The sequence below is a fragment of the Neophocaena asiaeorientalis genome, unplaced genomic scaffold (assembly GCF_003031525.2).
Source record: "Neophocaena asiaeorientalis asiaeorientalis breed wild unplaced genomic scaffold, Neophocaena_asiaeorientalis_V1.1 scaffold78, whole genome shotgun sequence".
NCBI classification, from domain to species: domain Eukaryota; kingdom Metazoa; phylum Chordata; class Mammalia; order Artiodactyla; family Phocoenidae; genus Neophocaena; species Neophocaena asiaeorientalis.
The window spans coordinates 13,349,439-13,358,507 of NW_020175018.1; the positions used below are offsets into that span (position 1 = coordinate 13,349,439).

The following is a 9,069-nucleotide window of genomic DNA, read 5'->3' on the forward strand; positions in this document are numbered from 1 at the left end:
CGGTGGGGAGGGCTGCTGGAGGATGCTGGAGAGATGAGTGGTGGTGAGGCCAGCGGGGCCTTTATCCTGAGGGCTGGGGACCCCTGCACCATTCTAAGAGCAGGGATGTGATTTAAGTCTGCCTTTATACAAGATTTGACTGGCGGGGATAGGAATGGAGGTGGAGAGGCCGCCTGGGAGGCAGCTGAGGTGTCCAGGCAACGGGGTGGAGAACCTCGGTCTTCTAGCAGGTTCCTGTGGTTCTGAGAAGCTGCTTGTAGCTAAACAAATATGTTGTCTTGTTCCTTAATTCACACCTACTGCTTTGGCACCTGGAGCTTTGACTTGTTCCTCACAATTTTTCGTTGTCTTCCAACAATGGAAAAATCCTCTGTAACCTCCAACAAGTTAAGCTCGTTTCCCCCAAGTGGAGTGACCGGTCAGGGCTTTGTGTTTCCAGGAGAGCAGCCGTTTTCCACCACAGGGGTGACGGGGCTGTTCTGGCTGATCCCCGGGTGCCACGTGCTCACGACAGCTGGGTGTGTCAGGAGGTGCCACGTGCTTGGCTAAGTGGCCCCGTGGCTGGGTTGGTGGCCCTGCTGCTTGGCTGCTGTTCTAGCTGCCTGGCAAGATGGGGACCCGGCTTCTGTCATGCATTTTACTACAGTAATTGGTGGCTGAGAACTGATTTTAGGTTTGGACCTGGTCCTGGTGATAGAGAACCGGACCGCAAGCTCCATCGCTAGACCTCTGGACCAGTGGCTGGGCAGTTTTGAGTTTAAGCAGACTGTTTGATCCTGGGCAACTAACACCAGACTCACCTTGCTGGGCCTCTGCCTCTTCTTCTGTAAACTGGGTGTAATCATTTCCGCCCTGTCTGGCTTTTGAATTGCCCAGAGGGTGAAATGAGGTCATGGCTGTGCAGATTCTTGGAAAGCAGCGGGCACTCTCTGAGGCCTGGGCCTCGGGTTCTAGAGTGAGCTGGTCTGGGCTCACTTAAGTGCGAGACGTCTGATGAGTGGCCTAACATTTCTGAGCCTGTTTCCTCATCTTGAAAATGATGTTGAGAGAGTATTCTAGGCCGTTCAGGGCATTAAACAGGAAGGCTTGTGGAGCTCTGTTCTGCAATAGAACACTCTGGGTAAACATTAGTGATGTGTGTGTCTGTGTGTGCATGCCTACGCGCATATGTATATGTGTGTACGTGTGTATATATAGTGGAAAAGGGAGTTTCCTGTTTTCAGGACCCTGGGCTTCCAGGACAGTTTCATACTCTGTCCCTGCATGGGTGTGCCTGTGGCTCTCATACAGTTAATCCCAGGCACCTGAACCTTTACGAAGCTCCCAGGGGATCCTGATGTTGGGGACCTCGGCTCTATTGCATGAGTTTTCAGCGGGGATCATCTCTTCATTCATCTCCCAACTTTTTCTTATGAAAATTTTGGAACATTCAGAAAAGTTGAAAGAAGAGTACAATGTACAATGCACACCTATATACTTTCCACCTAAATCCAACGGTTGTTAACCTTTGGCCATGTTTGTGTGCGTGTCATACATAGACAGACGTCCTGACCCTTTGCCTCCAAGTACTTCAGCAGGCATCCCGTGAGAATAAGGACATCCTCCTTACCATTGTCTCATCTACGGAGATTAACCATAATCCATAACAAGACCTCACATCCAGTCCAGGATCGGGTGTCCTCTGTCGTACCAAGAATATTTTGGTTGTTTGAAATCCAGACCAGCCCCTCTTCAGGGTTCATGCGTTGCGTTAGGATGTTACGTTTCTTTAGTCTCTTCATCTGGAGCATGCCTCCACCCCCGCTTCCTCAACATTGGACTTTTTTGAAGAGTCTTAACCAGTTGTCTGTTTTTGATATACTTTTATATTTTTTTTAAGTTTTTTTTTTAATTGAAGTATAACTTACAATAAATGCACAAATCTTAGGTATACAACTAGATGGACTTTTTCTTATGTGTACACCCATGTAACTGCCAACCAGATCAAGACACGGAACATTCCCATCATCCAGAAAGTTCCCTCATGCCCCTTCCTAGTCAGTACGCCTTCCCTCAGAGGTAAGCACCATCTGACCTGTATCACCATAAATTAGATTGCAGCCCAGCTGGCTTGTAGAGCGTCGTACATTCTGGATTTGTCCGCTTGCTCCCGGTGGTGTTGGACGCGTTCCTCTGTGCCCTGGGTTGCCCATGAGATGGAAGTTAGGTTTCGGCTTGTGGGTGAACATATCCGGTGAGAACATACTGTCGGTAGTGCCACCCACCTTAACGGGCTGCTCCTCTTCTCCCCCAGATGAGTTCCCCGCACAAGAACGCGGCGCCCTCAACCGTGAACGAGTATCAGGTGCTGCCCAACGGCTGTGAGGCCCACTGGGAGGTGGTGGAGCGGATTCTGTTCATCTACGCCAAGCTCAACCCTGGCATCGCTTACGTGCAGGGCATGAATGAGATCGTGGGGCCCCTGTACTACACCTTTGCCACCGACCCCAACAGCGAGTGGAAGGGTAGATAAACGGGCTCCAGGCTAATGGGCTTTATTGTGTCTAGCTGTGCAGCTCACTTTCCTCCTTTGGGCCTTCATTTTCTTGTCGGATAAGCGGGTTGGCCTGGATCATCTCAGATCTTTTCTGGCTTGAACTTTCTAGAATGTTAGATGTTTACTGACCTCTTGCTATCTGTAACTGAATTTCTGGTAGAGGAGATGAGCTGTATATACAGGAAGCTGAACGATAGAAAGGATTTAAGTAAATCACAATTTGAAAAAATGTCAGCAGAAGAGTATGTAATCAGTCGCTGAGCTGGTGTACAGCATTGTCAGGTGTGAGAAGAAAGAAGTGATGTCCTTAGTCGGGGGTGGAGAGTGGCCACGGACAGAGGAGGGGCGCAGCCTGACCAAGGTGGGGTGACTTGGTGAGGCTCAGAGGGGAGGGGTGTCTCGCGTAGCTGAGCGGTGGGGTGGGACACGGGAGGGTGCCAGTTCTCTCACGGCTGCCCTCACCCTGCCCTTCTCTCCCAGAGCACGCTGAGGCGGACACCTTTTTCTGCTTCACCAACCTCATGGCTGAGATCCGGGACAACTTCATCAAGAGCCTTGACGACTCACAGTGTGGCATCACCTACAAGATGGAAAAGGTGTACTCCACCCTGAAGGATAAGGACATGGAGCTCTACCTGAAACTGGTGAGGACCCCCAGCACCACACGGGCCAGGGCAGACAGAAGGGGGCAGAGGACGGCAGGCTCCTGAGCATCCCAGGCCCAGGGTGAGGACTGGCTGGAGCCTGGGGCTTGGACGTGGCTGCTGCTGCCAGGGAGTGCTGAGCCGGGTGCCGAGGTGGGGCCGGGGGACCTGGGCAGCAGGTGGTGGGAGCCTAGCGAGCTGGGGGTGGGGGAGGTGGATGCAGTGCCCCGTGTGCCAGGCGCGGTGCGGGGCCTTGACTGTGTGCTGTTAGTCCTCTAAGAAAGGAAGTATGAACTTCATTTTTAAAAATTAGTGGAGTGGCATTCCATGTTTATTTCAGGAAACAGTTCAGTAAAAAGGATATTTACTTATAAACAAAACAAGTTTCATGAACAAGAAGATATATATATAAACATATCTTTTTAAGCAAATATGGAATCACATCTTGCTGTTTTGTAACACGCTTTTTCGGTCAATAGTGTTTGCTGTGGCTGACCAGAGGGCGCGTCTCCATTGGGAATAATTGCCTTGCAGGGTTGCCGTGTGGAGTAAATAAGTGAGATATTTACCATGTTAAGCACAAGGCCAGACACGTAATGAGTGCCCAATAATGGTTTCTCTGTCCATAAATCCAGAGTTATAATCTGTGTAGTGTATTTATTAATCTAAGGAGCTGACATAAAAGTTCGGGTATCTGGCTTCTCTCAAAAAACCATCAGACGATCTGACAGCATTGGCTGGCAGCAAGCAGGAGCTGCCCCTTGCACTGAGCGAGGCTCCCTAGGCAGCTCCGTGCCATCCCCGCCCCAGCGTGCCTGGCGCTTACGCCTGGCCTGTTGCTTATATGAATTCATGTCTAACAGGTTGCATGGTGTTCCGTGGCAACCAGCCAACACGGATTCTTGCACCCACCCTGCACCTCTGTCTCCCCAGCAAGAGCAGAATATCAAGCCCCAGTTCTTCGCCTTCCGCTGGCTGACACTGCTGCTGTCCCAGGAGTTCTTGCTGCCTGATGTCATCCGGATCTGGGACTCCCTGTTTGCCGACAACAGCCGCTTTGATTTCCTCCTTCTGGTCTGCTGCGCCATGCTTATGTGAGTGTGGCCGCGAGCAGGGGGCGGGCGGGGCCTGCTCTTGAGAGGCTGGTGAGAGCTGCTGGGATTCTCAGGCGAGCATCAGACCAAACTTGCTGCGGGTGCGGTGGGGCGGCAGGAGCGGGAAGGGGCCCGGCGGGCCTGCACTCAGAGTGGCCCAGGGGCCCAGCACTTTTGTTGCTTGTTTTTCTTAGACTGATCCGCGAGCACTTGCTGGAAGGGGACTTTACGGTAAACATGCGGCTCCTGCAGGTAATGGAGTTTGGAGGGGCAGGCTCAGTCTTCAGCCATGAGACAGACACTTAGCAGGCGGCCGCCCCACGCCAGCTGCTGTGATAGGCTGCGTCAGGATCAGGAGAGGGTAGCAGGGCTTGAGTCCAGACCCCTGAGGCAGGTCTGTGTTTGGATCTGGGTTAAATCTGGCTTTGCCACTGACCTTGAGTGTGGTGTGGCCTTGAGTGAATGACTTGGCTTCTCTGAACCAAGCTGGTTCAGAGAAGCCAAGTCATTCACTCAAGGCTGTGACTTATTACCCAGTATGTGGTAATAATGCCCGTTGGTAATCGTGCTCAGACCAGGGGAAGGAAAGCGTGGGCCGTAGTGGTTAAGAACATGGGCTTGAGGGCTTCCCTGGTGGCGCAGTGGTTGGGAGTCCGCCTGCTGATGCAGGGGACGTGGGTTCGTGCCCCGGTCCAGGAAGATCCCGCGTGCCGCAGAGCGGCTGGGCCCGTGAGCCATGGCGGCTGGGCCTGCGCGTCCGGAGCCTGTGCTCTGCAGCGGGAGAGGCCACAGTAGTGAGAGGCCCGTGTACCGCAAAAAAAAAAAAAAGAACATGGGCTTGAGAGTCAGACGATTTTGGGTTCACATCTTTGTTCTCCCGTGCTAGTCATGTGACCTAAGCTATGTGGCAGCCTCTCTAGGCCTTAATTTCTTTGCCAACGCCTGGCCTGAGGTTGGTTTTCAATAACTTCATTGACTAGATCTATAAAACGGGCCGATTCACAGTAAGCCCTCATTGGGCTGTTGAGGTGACCCAGTGAGCTAGTACATGGACAGTGTCCGGCCCTATTCCAGGCTCACTGTCAGTGGAGGTCAGGGTTCGATGGCAGGAGTGGGGAGAGGTGAAGCAGGTGGTCCTTGTCCTAGGGAAGGGGCTGTGAGACCTTTTGGGTGGTGACTAGTTGGGTTGGTTAAGTTAACTGCTGCAGTGGGTGTAGTATAGCTCCATGCAAGGTTTGGGCAGACTGGGCCTATCCTGTGCTCCCTATCCCTTAGGCCTGGGGTCCAGCATGGTGACAGGTCTACTGGAGAGGGCTGGGGGCAGCAGAGGTGGTGAAGGGTGAGCTGAATTCTCAAGCATACTGTTGGCCTTTCCCCTGCCCAGGATTACCCCATCACAGACGTCTGCCAGATCCTACAGAAAGCCAAGGAACTCCAAGACTCCCAGTAGCCTGGCGGCAAGAGGCCCAGGTTTGGGAGAGAAGCCACCGCCGACCCCTGTGCCCTGGCTTCTGGGACGTGCAGGAGCCCGTGGGGTCCCAGCCAGCGGGGCCGCTGCAGGATCAGCCCGCTCCAGGCCTCTCACCCTGGTCGCTCCCACCGGGGGCCCGCTGGGCCCTGCTCTTCCCAACCACCGAGCCCTGGCTCCTCCCCCCACTCCACCCCTTCAACCCTGGACCCTTGGCCCAGGCTGCTGAGCAGGGCAGGAGCTTGTGAGGTGGTGTCCTGGGGCTGGGGCAGATGCGGGCCCTGAGGGCAGGCAGGGGCCCCTCCCTGCCTCTGCTCTGCTTCTCTCTTCCTGCTCTCCTGCTCTGTCTTCTGGGCGCTGGCTGGGGAGGTGCTTGGCAGATGAGCCAGAAACCACTTCTGGAGGTTGGTGCTTGGCCTTCTCCACAGGGAAGGTGACACCGTGAAGGAGCTAAGAGGCTGCCAGGCCCAGGTCTCACCCTCTGTCTCTGCCACAGAGTGTTTGTGTGTGTGTGTGTGTGTGTGTGTGTGTGTGTGTGTGTGTGTGTGTGTGTGTGTGTGTGTAGTTGTGGGTTGCTGTGTATGTCTTCTAATCCCCCTCGCGTGTGCTTCTCTTTCGTCTGTGTGTGTTTTCATGTGTATGGAGGGAGGTGACTCCCTCTTGGTCTTTGCTTCTCCTTGTCTGTCTCTGCCTCCGTCTCCCTCTCTCTCCTTCCACCTCTTTCACTGAGGGTGTGTGGCTGTCACTCTGTCCGCCCCTCTCTCCGTTGCTCACTCTCTCCCCTCTCTTGGGGTTGCCTTATCCCCCGCCTCTCCCCCACCCTCCTCGCTATGCCCAAGAACCCTGGAGACAGAATGAAGAGTCTGGCTGAGCCAGGCTCCTGGAAGTCAGCCTTGACCTTCGCAGCCTGTTCCCATCTCCCAGCTCTAGGCTCCCAGGGCCCCCAGTCCACAGTGCCTCACTCGAGGGCCCTGAACCCTTGCCCCACCACAGGATTCTTGGAAACCCAGAGTTGCTGAGAATTAATAGCCCATGAAGCTTTGAGCCTCACCCACCTGCCCAGGGAGGGAGTGGGGAGGTGAGGGAGAGCTGGGTCTTCCAGAGGTTCCCCCAAAGGTCCTTCTCTCCCAAAAGAAAAAGGACATTAAGGTTGGGATCCAGGTACTTCTAAGGTGTAGTCGTTCCCATGGCTTCCAGGTGCCGGCCCAGGGCAGGCGAGTCCCATAAAGGGTGGTGGGATCAAAGGGAGTCTCTCTGGGCCAGGCGTGGCCAAGCTCAAAGGCCTGGGTCCTGTCAGGGCCAGGAGAGCCATGTCTCCCTCAGGCAGGGGAGCTGAAGGAGGTGCAGGCCCTTCTCCGGTCACCTGCCGGGCTGCTCCCAGGATGTGGGGCCCATGCCTACTGAGTAGGAGCCGCCGGCTCCTCCCAGGCTGGGCTGTGGGACTAGTGGGCCTATTCTGACCAAGGCCCTCCCTCCTTTTGTGAGGAGGCAGCTGGTTTGCATCTGGAAGGCTGGGTAACGTAGCACGTAGCACGGGTCCTCTTCGTCTCCCCAGACTGGCCAGCAGGGACCCTCAGGCCCCCCGGAAACATCCTTAGCCTGACAGCCAGGACTTGTGGCTATGGGCCGGGGACAGCTTTCCCAAGGAGGCGCCTTTCCAGGCTGTCCATTGGATGCTTCTAGGACTCCATGCACTTGCCTTTTTCCTCCTCCTCTCCCAGCACAGTATTTGGGAGGTTTTTACTATTTATTCAGACTCCTGGTTATTTATTGCAGATTGGCAAGTGCTTGATTTGGGGATGAAGGGTAGGGCTCGAATGGTGGAAACCAGCTGGAGTCATGGTCTTCCTGACCTTCCAAGGTCAGTCAACATCCTCTCCACCTGCTTCTGGGACCTTCCTTGTTTTCCAGCAGGTCCTGCCTGGGAGGGCCCTGAGCTCTGTAATAGAACTGGGTGTAAGGGAGACAAGAGAGTTGGTATCCTTGCCAGCCTCCAAGACACCGGCATGGGGTAGAAACGCTGCTTCCCAGCAGCCTGGCTCACCCTCTTCCCAGAACTTGTCAGCTGGTGGTTCAGTCACAACTTGATCCCTTCACAGCCTGTCGCTTGGGCCACAGCCTGGGTCCCAGCAGACACTGCCCAGGACACCTGATGCATTGCCTCTTGCCTGTCCCTCTACCTTCCCTCCTGGGACCATACTAGAATCACTGCATTTCATTTGCCTCAGTGGCAGACCTGGGTCCAGTGCCCTCTCCTTGACCTTGTGATGAACGTCAAAAGAGCACAGGGACCACGTCCAGGTTAGACTGAGCTCACCAATGGGAGGACCTGCCCTTGGCAATTCTCCCTCCCAGACTCTCAAGGGAGGTCCCCAGAGAGCTAGAGACCCCGAGGCTTCCTGCTTGGGAAGCTGCCCCCAGGACTTTGGACGCTTAGAGAATGGGCTGTATGAATTCAGCAGGTCTCATTCCAAGGGTCAGAATGTTGTCTGCTTTTGTTTTTTCATCTGTTTCGTTCTTTGAATCAGTGCTGTTGATGACAAGTTGTCTTTAATAAATCATGTGTTCTTTGCAGTGGGCATTGGTTCTGTGAGGGGCTGAAACCTTCAAGACCTCTGAGCAGGAAAAATGTTTGAGCAAAGATGGAGTCAGGAAGCTCTTAGAATGGTCAAAGGAAAAGGTTAGGAAATTGTTGGAAGAGCCTATTCAACTCTTTAACAACTGCAATTTGCAGTTGTAGGGAGGAGAGAGTGTGCACTGGGGCAGAAGGTATTATTACATTATGATTTCATAGCAAGTTATTTTTTAGATTGAGAAAATTTTGAAATTCAACAAGTCGTTCACAGCCCACAATCTGGAGAAAATCACCGATAACATGTTGGTCTTCTCTTCGTTGATGTAATTACTATTATATAATTGTCATTTTCTTGATACGGAGTTTTGTGTATTGTCTCTCCCTTCACGTTAGGTGGTGAGCAAGTTGCTGTATGATTTAAAAATATTTTTATGGTCTAGATACTATTCTAATGTGCTAAAAATGTCCGGAACCAGTGCCTATTTCCGAATATTTTGCTTATTCCCCGGCCTCTATTATAAGTAATACGGTGGGGAATCCTTGCATCCCTGATTTATTTCCCCAGCTCAGTCGTCTAAGTGATTTAGAAGGTATGAACCTTTTTAAGGCTTTTTTTTTTTTTTTTTGGTCCGCTGGGGGCTTGCGGGATCTTAGTTGGCGGAGCGGGAAGATCCCTCGGTGGAGACCAAGGCGACCTGGCGGGGCGGAGCCGGCTCTGGGGGCAGCCAATCACAAACCGCGACGGTGATGCC

At 53.4% G+C, this 9,069-nt stretch overlaps 1 protein-coding gene across 4 annotated transcripts in view; it reads left to right on the forward strand.

The window, feature by feature from the left end:
* The window catches only part of TBC1D13 (TBC1 domain family member 13), a 15,592-nt gene extending 7,276 nt beyond the window's left edge, over nucleotides 1–8,316 (forward strand). For 3 of the 4 annotated variants that reach the window (XM_024762405.1, XM_024762406.1, XM_024762407.1), the window contains 5 exons: nucleotides 2,294–2,504; nucleotides 3,017–3,180; nucleotides 4,114–4,274; nucleotides 4,469–4,526; nucleotides 5,659–8,316. In XM_024762405.1, coding sequence (XP_024618173.1) covers nucleotides 2,294–2,504; nucleotides 3,017–3,180; nucleotides 4,114–4,274; nucleotides 4,469–4,526; nucleotides 5,659–5,724 — 660 coding nt within the window. In that variant the 3' untranslated portion in view covers nucleotides 5,725–8,316. Of the gene's footprint in view, nucleotides 1–2,293; nucleotides 2,505–3,016; nucleotides 3,181–4,043; nucleotides 4,275–4,468; nucleotides 4,527–5,658 lie in introns of those variants that run through there. The other variant, XR_003005603.1, reaches the window with a different exon arrangement.
* Nucleotides 8,317–9,069: the final 753 nt, after the last annotated feature.